Source organism: Protomyctophum bolini (assembly GCF_963924005.1).
Source record: "Protomyctophum bolini genome assembly, chromosome: 23".
Lineage (NCBI taxonomy): Eukaryota > Metazoa > Chordata > Actinopteri > Myctophiformes > Myctophidae > Protomyctophum > Protomyctophum bolini.
Window position 1 is genome coordinate 15,494,258 of NC_137884.1, and position 16,232 is coordinate 15,510,489.

The window sequence follows — 16,232 nt, forward strand, 5'->3', positions numbered from 1 at the left end:
GGTCTAACCTATGGTTATGGTACTCGGGTGGCACAGTGGTAACGTGCCTGCCCACCGGTGGGTGGTCTAACCTATGGATATGGTACTCGGTGGCACAGTGGTAACGTGCCTGCCCACCGGTGGGTTAGAACCAACAACCTCCTGCAGCTACTTTACCACTGCGCCGCCCGAGTCTCCCGACAAGTGTGTTTTTAGTGAAACTCATAACACAGACATTTACCTCTGGCCACTGCCACCTATAAATATCAAAGTCATTTGTCCTTCCTCACATCAGTCGCTTCACTTCTTCCTCCCCCCTATCTCTTATATTATTGACCTCCACTTTGCCTCTTTTTCTTCCAAACCACTCTCCCTTCCATCTCCCTTTGGGGCCTAAAAAAATATATACTCCCGGTGTACATCTTTGGCTGCGTGCCGCCAGGCAGCCCCCGTGTGTGTGTGTGTGTGTGTGTGTGTGTGGGAGGTTAAGTGTTTTCTCTCAGTCCTCTGACAGACTGAGAAGTGCCTTCACACCTCCTGCTCCTCCCTCCCGGGAGGGGAGGTCTGATGCTGTGTCACCCAACAGGCTCTGCAAAAGTCTGCCAAACATCTCCTTGAACTCTGTGTGTGTGTGTGTGTGTGTGTGTGTGTGTGTGTGTGTGTGTGTGTGTGTGTGTGTGTGTGTGTGTGTGTGTGTGTGTGTGTGTGTGTGTGTGTGTGTGTGAGTGTTTTATTCAAAGTTAATTACTTTTCAACCTTCTTTGGGGCATGTCATTATAGGCAAATGTTTAAAACATATTTAAGAGCTTGTAGATTGGAAATTCATCACTTATCATCAATCATCACACAAGCAACTATATAGTGCTCAATGACTGTCAAGAACGAGCTAAATGAGATGTGGCCAAATGGCCCAGACTGCCAAGAACAAATTGGACGAGTTCTTTGGTTTTTATTGAATTATGTAAGATTGACATGTTCACTATACCGTCTGCATAGCTCTCCTTTGCTAGGAGATCAATGAACAGGAAATGTTCCGGCAGTGAAAAAGTTTCCCTCTGTCCACTTCAATGTTAACTGGATTCTTTAAATCCATTTATCCCGGATTATTTTGCCAGATTTTGTTTTTGATCAAAACAAGCTTTGTTCGCGGGCTCATACCTAAAGAGTCGCTGGTCGCAGTTACAGTTAATGGTCTTCAAAATAAGATAAGCGGCTGAAGACCTTGGCAGGAAACAGACACAGACAATAAGTGGTTAACATAGATGTTTAATACTGTAACGTAAAAGCAAAACTATACTAGTCTATAACTATATTTACATAACAAGTTGAACCTAATGGTTTCGAGACACCCAGGCAAGTGGTCGGATGATTTGCCCTTAGCGCCTCTCAGTGCAGCTTTCTCCCAAGCTGTGCACTGCCCCCAAAGAGCTCCACCAATTAAACGAGTAGATTTATTTCATGTTTTTCTATCCCCGCTTTGCTCCCCTTTCTGTTGTGGTGTGACGTCCATTCCTATTTGTCTTCTGTGTCGCAGTCCCTTCTCCCTGCTGTCCCATACTGGTTGCTTCATTAGGGAGACATGCGCACGTCTCTTCTCATACACAGTTACAGTGTTACAGTTGCCAGCCACTTGTTTTCACCTGACAGTGAAGAGTTTCACCAGATTGACGTAAAGCATGTGGAGGAACACGCTGTTCCTCGCAACCACCGCGGAACAGACATGCAGGAAAATAGCTGATCTACAAGGTCACTGCACATGACTTGGCAGCACTCATGCGCTGTGAGCAGTGATGATCGGCATCTGTTTTAGCTTCTTTTGCATAAAATAGGCGGTCAATTTAACTATGCAATCTTTAAAAATATATATGTTAGACACATTAACACATTAAAGCAGCAGTGACTACAACACTGTGTCTGTGTTATTTCATTAGGCCCTTGCTGACTGTAATAAAGCGCCCCACACACCCCCATGTAAACAGCACCTGCAGGAGGCCACTTAAGATGTGTCTGCTTCATGAAAACCACTTCTTTAATAACGCAAATGATGAATAACACTTGCTGCACTCGCCTCAGAGTGCAGACAGGAGGCACATTTAGACGGCACCACCTGCCCTGCACAGGGAATTGTCTTGATTGTGTGTTTGTTATACAGGCGGTTGGTGAGGGAGAGAGGGGGGAAGAGAGAGGGGCCTTGATCACTTCTAAGTGAGCAATTGGCATCTGTCATTAAAGAGCCACCCAGAGGGCATAGTTCCTTACACACGCCTTCAGCTGGGCTTTGATGGAGTCCATTTGGAGGTGCGCACGCGTGCACACACACACACACACACACACACACACACACTTCGTTCTCGTCACCTCATTCGCCTTGCGACACACCTGGTCTCGCAACGTCTCGTCTTTGCATTGACTTTGTATGTAATCACGCCACTCGATATCAACATGTTTGGACAGCAATTCTATCAATGCCATTTTTAACACGTATTGCTATTTTTAAACATAAGCGTAAAGCTGCGAAACTACCTGATCTATAAGCTTATGGTGTGTCCAGGTAGAGCTTATTACTGTATATAGATCTGCGTATTCTTGTTGTATGACACTGGCACGCAACTAAATATAAATAATTTAATAAATTTCAAACCCTAAACCTAACCTCTATCTAATCCTGATCATAACCTCTGTCTAATCCTAAACCTGATCCTCACAAGTATAGTAATTAAAACACGCACATGCGCGCGCACGCACACACACACACACACACACACACACACACACACACACACACTGACTGACCTGTGTACAGTTCAGTCTCCTGCTTCTCTACCATTGAACAATTGGCACAAAAGCGGTGATTTGGGGCCCTCTAGGAGCCCATTATGTGTATGTGATGTAGAGACCTCCATTTGCTCAATGAAGCGTTTACCTTCCCTCCCTTCATTCACTGCAATAATAGGCTCTTATAGGGATATAACCGTCTTGGCGTGTGTGGTGGGGGGGGGGGGGGGGTGTGTGTGTGTGTGTGTGTGTGTGTGTGCGCGCGACGTTGAGTATTTTCCTGGTTGTCACATGAGCAAGGCATAGTTTATGGGTATAAAATATGTATAGGGTGAGGCTTCCAATTTGGCAAAGATTCAGATTGGTCTTGGGCATTTAGTGGTGTAAGGGTTAGATGTACAGTATATACAGTACCTGAATCATACTTAGTTATTTAATATAATAGTTAAATATTAATGATAACGTGTCTCATCCTCATTCCGTTTAGTCTTTGTCAGTGTGTTTCATTCATAAGCCTAGTCATTTTGGGTGTAGGTAGGTAGGTAGCTAGGTATAGGTAGGTAGGTAGGTAGGTTGGTTGATAGGGTGGTAGGTAGGTAGGTAGGTCGGTCGGTAGGTAGATAGGTAGGTTGGTTGGTTGGTTGATAGGTAGGTAGGTAGGTGGGTGGCTGGGTAGGTAGGTATGTAGGTAGGTCAGTAGGTAGGTAGGTAGGTACGGTGGTGATTTGTCTTGGCTCTGGTGGTGCTGGTGTCAGCAGTAGGTAGGTAGGTAGGTAGGTAGGTAGGTTGATAGGGTGGTGATTTGTCTTGGCTCTGGTGGTGCTGGTGTCAGCAGTAGGTAGGTAGGTAGGTTGATAGGGTGGTAGGTAGGTAGGTAGGTCGGTCGGTAGGTAGATAGGTAGGTAGGTTGGTTGGTTGATAGGTAGGTAGGTAGGTGGGTGGCTGGGTAGGTAGGTAGGTATGTAGGTAGGTCAGTCGGTCAGTAGGTAGGTAGGTTGATAGGGTGGTGATTTGTCTTGGCTCTGGTGGTGCTGGTGTCAGCAGTAGGTAGGTAGGTTGATAGGGTGGTGATTTGTCTTGGCTCTGGTGGTGCTGGTGTCAGCAGTAGGTAGGTAGGTTGATAGGGTGGTGATTTGTCTTGGCTCTGGTGGTGCTGGTGTCAGCAGTAGGTAGGTAGGTTGATAGGGTGGTGATTTGTCTTGGCTCTGGTGGTGCTGGTGTCAGCAGTAGGTAGGTAGGTAGGTTGATAGGGTGGTGATTTGTCTTGGCTCTGGTGGTGCTGGTGTCAGCAGCGTGAGCTCAAACAAAGCCATCTCATTTCCTGTTTGTCTGCAGGAAGCAGCCGCAGACAAACAGACCCTGTTCATCAATCTCCCGCCTTTTTAATTGGTTCACCCTGACAGAAACACGCACGCACACACACCCACACACCCACACACACACACACACACACACACACACACACACACACACACACACACACACACACACACGATTGCATTACTAATACTTTCTGCAGGTCCCTGGCGTATTTCCTCAACGGTAAATAGAACGGCACGTTCACCACGGATATTGTTTGTTTGAAACGTATCATATATGTCTGAATATGCTTTTAAATCGAGTGTGTTCACTTCACATTCGTTCTGTGCATTCACAACTGTATTTCAGCCTTAGGCTATGTTGCGTAAATCAATCATTTAAAGAGACTCAAGACTCTACTCAGACTCGTGGTCAAAGACTCTAGACTTGACTCGAGATCTGAGACTCGTGGGTATCTCTGACACACAGACACACACACACACACACGCACAGAGTATCTTCACACTCAAAAAACAATCTATATTTCTCGATCTATCTGTGTTCCCTCATACACACATACGCACCTACTCATGGCACGCACACACACAAAGTGTGGAGCTTCAGATGGTATCCCAGCCAGTGGAATCTTAATGCTTTCTCACAGCCCATTTTTCATGGAAGCCTCTCGTCACACTGTTGAGGTGAAGGTGTGAGTATTAATAGTGCAGGGAGCTGTCACACTGCCATCCAGTGGCAACGGTGAGAACTGCTCTGGAATTTGTGTCGATACTGCTAGCTGAAGAATTTAGACAATGCATTGTGCCATTGTACAACGTCACCTTATGTGAAAAATGTGTGTGTGTGTGTGTGTGTGTGTGTGTGTGTGTGTGTGGGGGGGGGGGGGTTGACTGGGTTTTTGCTGAAAAAATGAGGACACATTGTGAGGTTGTAGATCTGCTATTTGTACACTGCTTTTGTGAACCTTTGCTTGTCACAGTGGTCCTCAACCTCTTCTGGATCAAGGATCACTTGAACATGTATTTTCTGTTCAAGCTATTTAAGCTGGACTTAACAAAATACTTTTCTTTTTAACCCTAAAAAACTTATAATTTACCCTACCTTTAATCTGATCTAAACAAGATATTCTCTCATGGCAGTCCCTGGCACCAAATCTTTTGAGAATGACACATTTTTAAGCAGAGAGGTTTTGTGCATGGATAATAATAATTGAGAATGCTGCAATTTTATTATGATTTGAAGTCATTGTTTATTAGTTTGCATTTATTTTGTAATAATGCTGACCATTTTACAATGGTAGTAATAATATTAAAGTAGTAATATTGGCGAACTTCATATTCTCACAGATGTCGATAATGAGTTGGAAAAAAGGTTGCTGTTGAGATTTTTTTTTATTATTCATTTGGAATAAAAGCTAATGTTGGATATAACATAAAATCTCATCAAATGTTCCCGGCCAATAAATTCCTTTAATGACTTTCAAATCTTGCCACGGAGATGGTCACATAAAAATCAGCATCTGGTCTGCTGGATCTACACGACCGATGGCAGGTTTTTGATTAGATTTTTGACGGTCCTAGACCACAAATGACCGATGTCTGACTGATATTTTGTCAGATCTGCTACTGGAGTCTCTGCATGGACTCTGATTCAGCTCTCTGCCTCTCTCTCTCTCTCTCTCTCTCTCTCTCTCTCTCTGTAGTCAAATTGCATTACCCCAACTCTCTGCTCATTCGCTCACTCCACACACCTCCAGCATATCCCGGAAATAGTTTGGTCCCTGTTGGTAATTTACTTTTTGGAGGAGCCGAAGCTCGGGCCATCATAGCCGCCTGGAGCGTCAAAAAGTACATTGAATGTACTCGCCGGAAGTGTTGTCTGATGGGGGACTGCACATTAGTCCGACATCCCGTTAGTTGCCCGGTTAAGACTCAGCTCGTGGACGGTTAAGACTCAGTCCGTGGCGTCCGGGTGCGGTTATGGTTAGGGTTTGGGTTTGGGTTATGGTTTGGGTCGGTTGCACCAGTGCCGCGTTACTGTCTGATGATCAAGCAGGTTATCGGGGCATTCATTTATGGAAAAAAAAGGTTACAATATGGCGACAAGAGGTTTCTGCTTGACAGCAACAGTACTATTCCTGTAGTAGCAGAGACACACACAGGACCACAGTGTTTACTATTATCCAGCTCCAGGCCCTGGACTCCGACATCTGTTTTCCTAATGACAGTTAATTAGACACTGTGGAGAGCAATCAGCCACAGTCACTGCTACCAACGTGGGCTGATGTGTCACTGGATGGCTTCTGGAGATGAGTAAGAGACGCAGCTGGGCAAGGCAGCGGCTTTTATTCCTATACCATATAATATTGTAAAGGGTGCACGGTGGTCAGTGTAGTGCTTTCACCACACAGCTAGAAGGTCCTCCTGGGTTCCATTCCCGCTGGGGACGCTGTGGGTGCTGGGGGCGTGTTCTCTCCTCCGCGTCATCAGTTCTGGGGACGCTGTGGGTGCTGGGGGCGTGTTCTCTCCTCCGCGTCATCAGTTCTGGGGACGCTGTGGGTGCTGGGGGCGTGTTCTCTCCTCGGCGTCATCAGTTCTGGGGACGCTGTGGGTGCTGGGGGCGTGTTCTCTCCTCCGCGTCATCAGTTCTGGGGACGCTGTGGGTGCTGGGGGCGTGTTCTCTCCTCCGCGTCATCAGTTCTGGGGACGCTGTGGGTGCTGGGGGCGTGTTCTCTCCTCCGCGTCATCAGTTCCCATAGGGCACTGATGGTGGGTAGGGTTGGTGAAAGTGCCTTTCTGTGTAGAGTTTGCATGTTCTCCCCGTGTCCCTATAGGGTGGTGTTGGTGAAAGGGCCTTTCTGTGTGGAGTTTGCATGTTCTCCCCGTGTCCCTATAGGGTGGTGTTGGTGAAAGGGCCTTTCTGTGTGTAGTTTGCATGTTCTCCCCGTGTGCCTATAGGGTGGTGTTGGTGAAAGGGCCTTTCTGTGTGTAGTTTGCATGTTCTCCCCGTGTGCCTATAGGGTGGTGTTGGTGAAAGGGCCTTTCTGTGTGTAGTTTGCATGTTCTCCCCGTGTCCCTATAGGGTGGTGTTGGTGAAAGGGCCTTTCTGTGTGGAGTTTGCATGTTCTCCCCCTGTCCCTATAGGGTGGTGTTGGTGAAAGGGCCTTTCTGTGTGTAGTTTGCATGTTCTCCCCGTGTGCCTATAGGGTGGGGTTGGTGAAAGGGACTTTCTGTGTGGAGTTTGCATGTTCAGAAACGGGTCTCATGGTCGCAGCTTACGTATTTCCTGTAGGCGGACTCGACATAGCTGCGGGGTTTAAACCCTCACCAGGCGCACCTCTTCTACTACAGTGAAGGGTAAAGTGACTGATGTTAGTCTGCCTCAAACGTTACTCTTTTACCTGCTTTTTACTAACATTACAAAGATGCCCAGAACATCGTTTTTGTTCCAGATATGAGGTTCATAAAAGGAAATCCTGCTTATCCCCATGTTTATTTATTTATTTATAAGGGTCGGAAAGCAGACCTTTCCCAGATGACCTCATAGAGTTCTGGATGGTTTCAGATATCGTACAAGATCAAAAATATATAGCATATAGCATTTGGTTCCATTTGTACACTCGGGAGCATCGACCGCTCTCAGACTGTTGTCTCGTTATGTGGTGACTAAATGAAGGTGGGATGTTGATAAAGCCCTGGTGAAGACACGCACAACCACCCACCCAAACACACACACACATACACACACACCCCCCCCCCCCCACACACACACACACACACACACACACACACACACACACACACACACACACACACACACACGCAGTACGCACATGCAGTGTCAGAGGTCAGAGCAGCAGTTGGCATCAGTGGTAATCAGGCAATTAGGCGGCGAGATCGTTATGACGTGTATGTGTGTGTGTGTGTGTGTGTGTGTGTGTGCGCCCACACCGGTGATAAGCAGGTTATTAATGAAGATCTCACAGACAGGGGCGTGGGTTCCATGCTGGGTCGTCCTCAGCCACTTGGCTCAGAAGAACCCAGGCTGGTTCCTGTGTCGTGCCATTTGGTCTCTTTTTGTTCTCCTCCTCTTGTGTCACACGATCATCTGGTGTCACAATCGCCTACACGCGCAATTATTAGAGATTTGAGATGCTCACAAATTGCACAATTATTTGAGATAATTGTCGTTGAAAATGATGGTACAGTAGATGAGTACTAGATGAGCACTGTTGTATATCTGAATCTTCCATTAACACGCTCTCTTTTCTCTTTTCTGAATGCACTTCGACCGGCAAAGAGGCTCTTGAACGTGAACCTTGAACTTGTGGGCGGCCTAATGCAGTTCTCCTCATCCACATGCTTTGCACAGACTTCTGTCTACTCCCCTGAGTCCTGAGCCCGCTGCAATACAAGTTTTGAACTCATGCCTTGATGCAATACTGTTCATGGCGCGTGCGTGTGTGCGTGCATGCATGTGTGCGTACGTGCGTGTGTTGGGTGTTACATATGTTCTCTTTTCTCTATTATTTGTTCTCCCACCAGTCTGATATAATCTGTCTATATAAGCGACTATTGGTCAATAGAATAATTATTTTATTTGGTGCTGGTACCAGCCAGCTGCTGTAGGTCTGATGGAACTGTCAGACAAAATGACATTTTAATTCACTGCCCAGTAGCTCAAAACAACATCTCTAGAGCCATGTATAAAGTCTTCAGTGCGTTGTAGTGCACAGCAGAGCTGTTGAGAGAGAGAGAGTGGATTTGACAGCTCCCATACAATTCCATTGTAAATGAAGAATATTCACATATTGTCGCTGTCTGGGATTATTATCATATATCCTTATTTAAACTTTGTATGTATTTGGTTTCCCGTAAAAAGACTGTCGGCCTGGGCCGTGGCTCAGCGTTCCAGGCACCTTGGCTGGCAATCCAGTCTGGAAGTGTGCCGCGGTTTCGACTCCCGATCGCGACGGCCTTTACTGCATGTCTTCCCCCCATCTCTCTCCCCATTTCCTGTCAGCCTACTGTCTGTCCCTCCATAAAAAATAAAGGCGAAAAAAAAAAGACAGTGTCATAGCCTGGATTCCAGCCCCTGAATCAGTAGCCACACATAACAAAATTAATGCTGTGTATTGAACTGTACACACTACAAGATGCCAGGTCTACAAATGACCCTGGCATCTGTCAAAAATATAACATGCCATCTGCATTGCATTTTAACCCTTGCATATACAGTAATACTGCATGGTCGCATTGGTCGTCAAGGCTACACACATTTAACAAGACAAACAATAGTAGATGTGCAAACTTGGAAAACTCTACAACAAGTGCTTCAGGATACAGATCACGGGCAAGTGCCACACACACACACACACACACACACACACACACACACACACACACACACACACACACACACTCACACTCAAACATCCTTGCCTCAGCTCCTAGCTAACTAATTGGGTACAGTTGCTGAAGTGTGTGCTTGCGTGCGTGCGTGCGTGCTTGCTTGCGTTCATGCGTTCGTGTGTGCACGGTCATTTCTGGGTAATCCATCAGCCAGTCACATGATCTATAGTTGCTGCCTGGTTGCATGTCTCCCAGCCCTATATGCGCACACACACACACACACACACACTGATCTGATTGTATTTCTTTATATTCTCTGCTTCTTTCCTCCCGCTTGTCTATCTGTCTGTATCTGTGACCTTTGACCTCATGATATCCCCCCCACCCCCCTAAGCTCCTCCATGTTGAAGAGTTTGATTTATTTGCACATTTACGCGCGCTAAGCGCTCTGGGAACACGCTTGGCTGGGGTGCATGATGTGGCGTGCAGCGTGTGTGTGTGTGTGTGTGTGTTGGAGGGCAGTGACCGGTGATGCCGTGATAAACGAGGTGCATTGGTCCTCCCTCCAGAACCATTAGTTATCCAGTCTGACCCTGTCTGACCAGGGCTTAACGGCCACAGCAGCAAAAGAAGAAAAAAAAACATCCTCAGCCTTCATTTTTCCTCCTATGAGCGGGGAGTCCCTCAAGGCTCTGTGCTAGTGTCTTTTGTGTTCTATACATTAAATAGCGTTGCGGCAAAGTTGACGGTCGACGAGCTCGAACGTTTTCCTCTGATTACAGATGCTTGGGTTTAAGTGGTTGAAGGCAACAGATCCTTGCTTTGTTCATATTTTACATGCTTGTGTTTATTTGTAAATTAACACCCTACGCTATACCAGAGTACCAGTAGGGGAAAAAGTGGCGCTGTTGTGCCAGAAACAGAGAGAGAGATAGTGTTGCACTGTTGTCTGCAATAGTGCAAAAAAAAAATGAATAGTGCAGGTAGAAGTCACAATCCACTGTTAATTAGGGTGGCCATAAGGGGGTTAAGTAGTTGTTTTCAGTGGTTGCATGGACATTATGTCATGTCATGTTCTTTTCATGTATAACCATCAGAATACATGATTACATGCATTGCATGTCTGAATTCAATACTGATGTTTGTCAATGATCAGTCGGTGCATGAATGATGCACAACAAACGTGCACATTATTTTAAGGGTCCCAGTTTTAAAGGCAGAATTATGCTTAGTTGTTCATTGCACTGCATTGCAGCAGTGTTGGTCAAGACCTCGCTTTTATGTTATATTAAGTGTGTGTGTGTGTGTGTGTGTGTGTGTGTGTGTGTGTGTGTGTGTGTGTGTGCACAGGTTCATCCAGGAGATCGAGTCCAACATGGGACCGGGTCAGGCCAAGCAGTGTCAGCTCAGAACCTTCCTCACCTACTACATCAACGATCTCTTCCTCAACCAAGTAAGGCAGCAGTTCCATACCATCATAAAGCTACTACAGTACGCAGGTTCATTAACACATTCACCTCAATTGACGTAGATCTACACCATAGCCTTAGCGGGTGAGCGCCAATGCCGTCGTAATGCTACATGCATTAGCATTGGGTTGCTAGGCAATGTAGTAAACAGAAAATATACCTTATGCAAGATGGCCGTGCGTGTCCACTCGTCGTTGTATAACATCATTTCAAATGCCTTTATCGGATTCGTTTCCCAGCTGGTCAAAACAAGCTTTACTCCACGGCCCACAGCTAAAGTAGTGATGATCGCGGTAACACTATGTCTTCTGAAAGCTAAAGTAAACGCCACTACCTACGCTCTCGAGCTTTGTTTTGGTGTCTTATCCTTTTGACAGATGTGTGCAAATGTGCATTTCTGTCCCTCAGTCCTAAACAACAATCAATTTGCGCATTGTAATAGTGCGTTCATCTGGGGAAAGGCTGTGAAAGTGCAGGTGTGCTGTACTGCTGCTGTAGATTGTATTGATCCACATACCAGAGAGCGTAGGCTAGAGTTGCTGGGAGCTTTGACTGGTTGCTGGATGAGACTGTTGTGTGGGAGGTGCAAGGTTGTCTTTTGAGGTCTTAGATATCAGCAGACCTATATGGCAAAACCCTTGGGAGACCGCAGGCAAACTGAACTAAGTATTTACGGTTTAAGTGGTTAAACTCATACTCATGAGTCTAGAGAGTGCTGCACTTTGTGATGAGATTCAGAGTGCACCTCTAATGAGGAGTAAACTGCATAAATAACACTTCTAAGAGCATCAAGGTACTATTTGATTTGTTTTAAGAGGGAAGATAAACTTGATGGCCTCACCAAGAAGCTGATTGATTAGTAGTCTGTTAGAAGAAGTCTGTTGTTTAGCTCATTTAAAGTTTAAACTCACCTTAATCTGTTTCCTTATAATACTCCTCCGGTTCGACCAAGGACACTGTCAAATTGTGAAACCATAACTATAAATAAAATGTGAAACCAACTAGGTTGTGCTCAACCTAACCCCTATTACTGTACATCTTAATAACCTGGGGAGCCTCACTACTAAACTAGTAGATACAGTATATAGGGCTTAAGTGGTTAAGATGCACAACTAGGACCTGTTTTAACGAACAGAATTAAACATTTGATCAAATTAGACCCATCGCTTTCAGCTCAGTTCTCGAGGCTCTGTGTCTCTGTGTCTTCACTCTGAGGGGATACAAGTTGTGAATGTATCCAGGTGATGTGACGGTGTTGTGATCTTGCAGGTGAGGACGGAGATCAACAAGGAGATCGAGTCGGTGAGCAAGACCTCGGATCCTCTGAAGGTCCTGGCCAGCGCTGACACCATGAAGCTGCTGGGGGTCCAGAGACCCCTGCTGCAGGTGAGGAAACACACACACACACACACACACACACCAGCTCAGACAGTGTGTTAGAACCCAACTCCAAATGTGATGTGACTGATTCTGGATTCCAACCCTACAGTGGTTGGGTCCAAAAAGGATCCCGTTCCTGCCAAACTGAAGTAGACATCTGGCGATGTGCTCCTGCGTGTGTGTGTGTGTGTGTGTCTTTCTCTCTCTGAGTGGCAGGACACGAGTGAGTGAGGCAATGCGTGAGAGGTGTTTTGCAACTTTCTTTCTATTGTCTCTACCTGTAAATGTATTAATAGTGTTGATAGTTTGATAAAGTGTTTTGGTGTCTAGGCCACAGCACACGCTGGTCGGCGTGCACGCCGAGATGGAGACGCCTTTTGTTGGAAACACGGCGTTTAGGTTTCAGCGAGTTTTCCATGTTCAGTAGAAGAATGTAGTTTGGCTGCTGGTAAAGTGGTGGGTTGTGGAAGCATTAAATCTGCTGCTCGGATGAACAGCTCTGTGATAATTTCCATTGGTAGTATTGATAAAGCCAACACGCTGGTTGGGAACGGCATTGTCAAATTAGGACACTAATTCTGTTGTTCCTCTCGCCACACCATATCTCTCTCTCTCTCTCTCTCTCTCTCTCTCTCTCTCTCTCTCTCGTCTTGTTAGTGCTACAGTGGTTTCCGTCGTGTGTGTGTGTGTGTGTGTGTGTGTGTGTGTGCACGTACGTTTGCGTGCGCGTGTCTGTGTGTGTGCGTGCTGTGTCTTGTCAAAGCCCTTGAATCTGTGCCTGGGTGAAAACAGCAGTGCTTGGCAGTTCATTAGAGAGAGAGAGAGGGAGAGAGAGGGGGGAGAGAGAGATAGACAGACAGAGAAAGAAAGAAAGAGAGAGAGCAAGAGAGAGACTGTGGGGTTTGTTTACGGTTATGGTCCCTCCTTAACGAGGATTGCAGCATCTTGCTAATTACACTGCTGGGGCTAATGAGCCTTTCTGCTGATAGCGGGGCGAGCACTAAAACGTTCTTATTGTTTCTGGGTGTTTTTGCTTTTTTTAATTAGGGTAAATCAAGGAGGCCTCTTCTGCCATGCACATTTAGTGCCTACAATTCTCTCTGTGTGTGTGTGTGTGTGTGTGTGTGTGTGTGTGTGTGTGTGTGTGTGTGTGTGTGTGTGTGTGTGTGTGTGTGTGTGTGTGTGTGTGTGTGTGTGTGTGTGTGTGTGTGTGTGTGTGTGTGTGTGTGTGTGCTTATGAATGAGTCTTGGCACAATGTTACCCTGTATATTTATTTGCATGCGTGTGCTTTGCCCTGTGGATTCCAGCCCAGTGCTTGCTTAGTGATGTTGTCGGTAGGTTTTCGGAGGCTATGTCCAATCCACACCCACTATCTCTTCTTCACATCCTGGCGTTTGATATTTTATCAGGCCCCCTGATCAGAATCAGAATGCGTCTCAGGCATCTGTTGACAAAGGTCTGGAGTTTGATGGTGGTAGTATTGGTCACTCTCCATGTCTCTGATCCATAGAGGAGAACTGACTTGACGTTGGTGTTAATTATTCTGATATTATTTCGGAGGGACGGTGCCTTGGAGTTCCAGATGGGTCGCAGCGTGGTGAGAACGTGACTGGCCTTGTTGATTCTGCTTTTGATGTCATCATCTGATGTGAAGCGGTCAGTCTCTTTGATGTGGTGTCCCTGTAGTTGGACTGGGAGGTCCCGTTTGTGGTTTACCCTCATGACTGAGTTCTGTATTTTTCACGTTTATCGTGAGGCCAGTCTTTGCTGCCTCTTGGGAGAGTAGTGTTAGCTTTGACTGGTGCTTGTGAGAAAGAAGACATGTAGACATCATCTGCAAAGTCAAGGTCTTCAAGTTGCTGGGTGAAGGTCCACTGGATGCCAGTCTTACTGGCCATGGTTGTGTTTGTCATGATCCAGTCGATCAAGAACATTGTTGGTGACAGCATGCACTATAATCTAGCTAAGATTAATAGATGTTGTAGGACTACAATAATAATAATAATAATTAATAATACAAATAATGAAACACATTTTTATCAACTATTCAGCTAGTTCCAACGAGGTCGACTAGTTTGTTAAAGCCTTAGTGTGTGTGTGTGTGTGTGTGTGTGTGTGTGTGTGTGTGTGTGTGTGCGTGTGTGCTTGTGTGCGTGTGTGTGTGTGTGCGCATGTTTTCAAGCCCACAGCATACATGCTGAACTTCCCTCAGGTGATCGTGATCAGGTGTTATTATCTCAGACAGCCTGATGGCGTCGGGGGGGCTTTATAATGCTACACCACATTAGACACACACACACACACACACACACGCACAGAGGAAACCGCAGGGGGAAGACGTTTATAGATGCACCTGTTCTCTCTTCTATCCGCAGGTCCACCGCGGCGCACATTAACGCGCGCAGTAGTTCGAACGGGGTAAGACATTAGCGTGCACGTCAGCGCCTCTCCCAGAACGTGCATGCGTGTGACCACACCGCAGGCCGCCTGGATGTAACTGCCGATGGGAACCTTCCGTTTCCCAAGCTGACGATCCATTTGTTCAGAGTAGAATAGCTTACATCACCATTATGATGAGTCGATGAAGCGTCGGGTGTATATATTTACTTGTGCAAGCAGAGCGTGCAAGTAATACTTTCGCCCGGTCTCTTCAACGTGACAGCCGTCAACCATTTGATGGGTATGCAAAAAAAACAGCAAATCTGTGCCTGGTTTGCTGGGACCAGACTACACAAATGACCATATGTCTTACGTCATCATTTAGAGCTAGTCATACGTATACTATACACATAATCAGTAAAAATAAAATAGCAAATTGTGCCTGATCTGCTGGGACCAGAGTACGTGGTGTGTATATGTATGACTAGCTCTCAATGATGAAGTAAGAAATATGGTCATTTGTGTAATCTGGTCCCAGCAAACCAGGCACAGATTTGCTGTTTTTTTTTGCATACGCATCAAATTGCGCACTAGTAGCAAATAGTTACACCTAATGATTATACATTTCAAACGTTCCTTCACAGAGATAATGAGATGTGACAGTTTACAGCGGTCGAAAGTACTTGCGCGCTCTGCTTGTGCTCTAGTTGGCCATTTATGGCCTACTAGTGTGCAACAAGCAAGTATGCACTCGGCAGAGTGCAGTTCTAGTTATATATATTTTTCGTGACCAACTTTCTTTTTTTAATTATATATATTTATATATATATACATACTTATTTAATTTTGAAACAAGGTTAATATTTGAGCACACAATATTTGTTTTCATATTGTTTATCTGTGTCGCTCCTGATACGTAAAACTCCCGTCATGCTTATGATTAAGAAAAGATTCAGGTTGAGGTTAGTATACCACAAATAGCTCGTCTACAAGCCTGCAAGGCAGCTTGTGGTTCTGCTATTCCAGGTTTAAGGGTTAAAATTGGGGGAATTCGTAAAACCAGTGTCCTTATGCGTGTGTGTGTGTGTGTGTGTGTGTGTGTGTGTGTGTGTGACACGGGATGTTGGGGTTCCACTAAGATTAATGGAGCCAATCTCCAGTCCTATCCAGCAGAGTGACCATAGCCCCCCCCCCTACACACACACACACACACACACACACACACATACACCTCCATCCCCTCCAACTCTAATTAAATGAATCAATCAGTGGCAAAATGCTGGACAGATAGCATAGCACCGCTAAAGCTAATGAGAGAGAGAACCAGAGAGAGAGTGAGACAGAAGGATGGACAACGGTGTCAAACCTAATCTTACAGTCGGTCATATTAATATCCTTATTACAATCACACGCATACATACATACATATGTATCTATTATACACTGCTGGTGCGTGTTGATATGCTAATCATGTCCTCTCTAGATACCGTTGTTATTAACCTACTGTATATGGAGGGCCAAGATTAGCCCCTCTCCGTGTGTCATTATCGATGATTATCGGCTTTATGAGCAGACATAAGG

General features: G+C 45.7%; 1 protein-coding gene across 1 annotated transcript in view; it reads left to right on the top strand.

Moving 5' to 3' along the window:
• Positions 1 to 16,232, top strand: part of exoc4 (exocyst complex component 4) — a 153,663-nt gene that overhangs the window by 100,580 nt on the left and 36,851 nt on the right. Inside the window, exons 12-13 of the mRNA XM_080757717.1 lie at positions 10,773 to 10,875; positions 12,161 to 12,277. Coding sequence (XP_080613843.1) covers positions 10,773 to 10,875; positions 12,161 to 12,277 — 220 coding nt within the window. The remainder of the gene's footprint in view (positions 1 to 10,772; positions 10,876 to 12,160; positions 12,278 to 16,232) is intronic.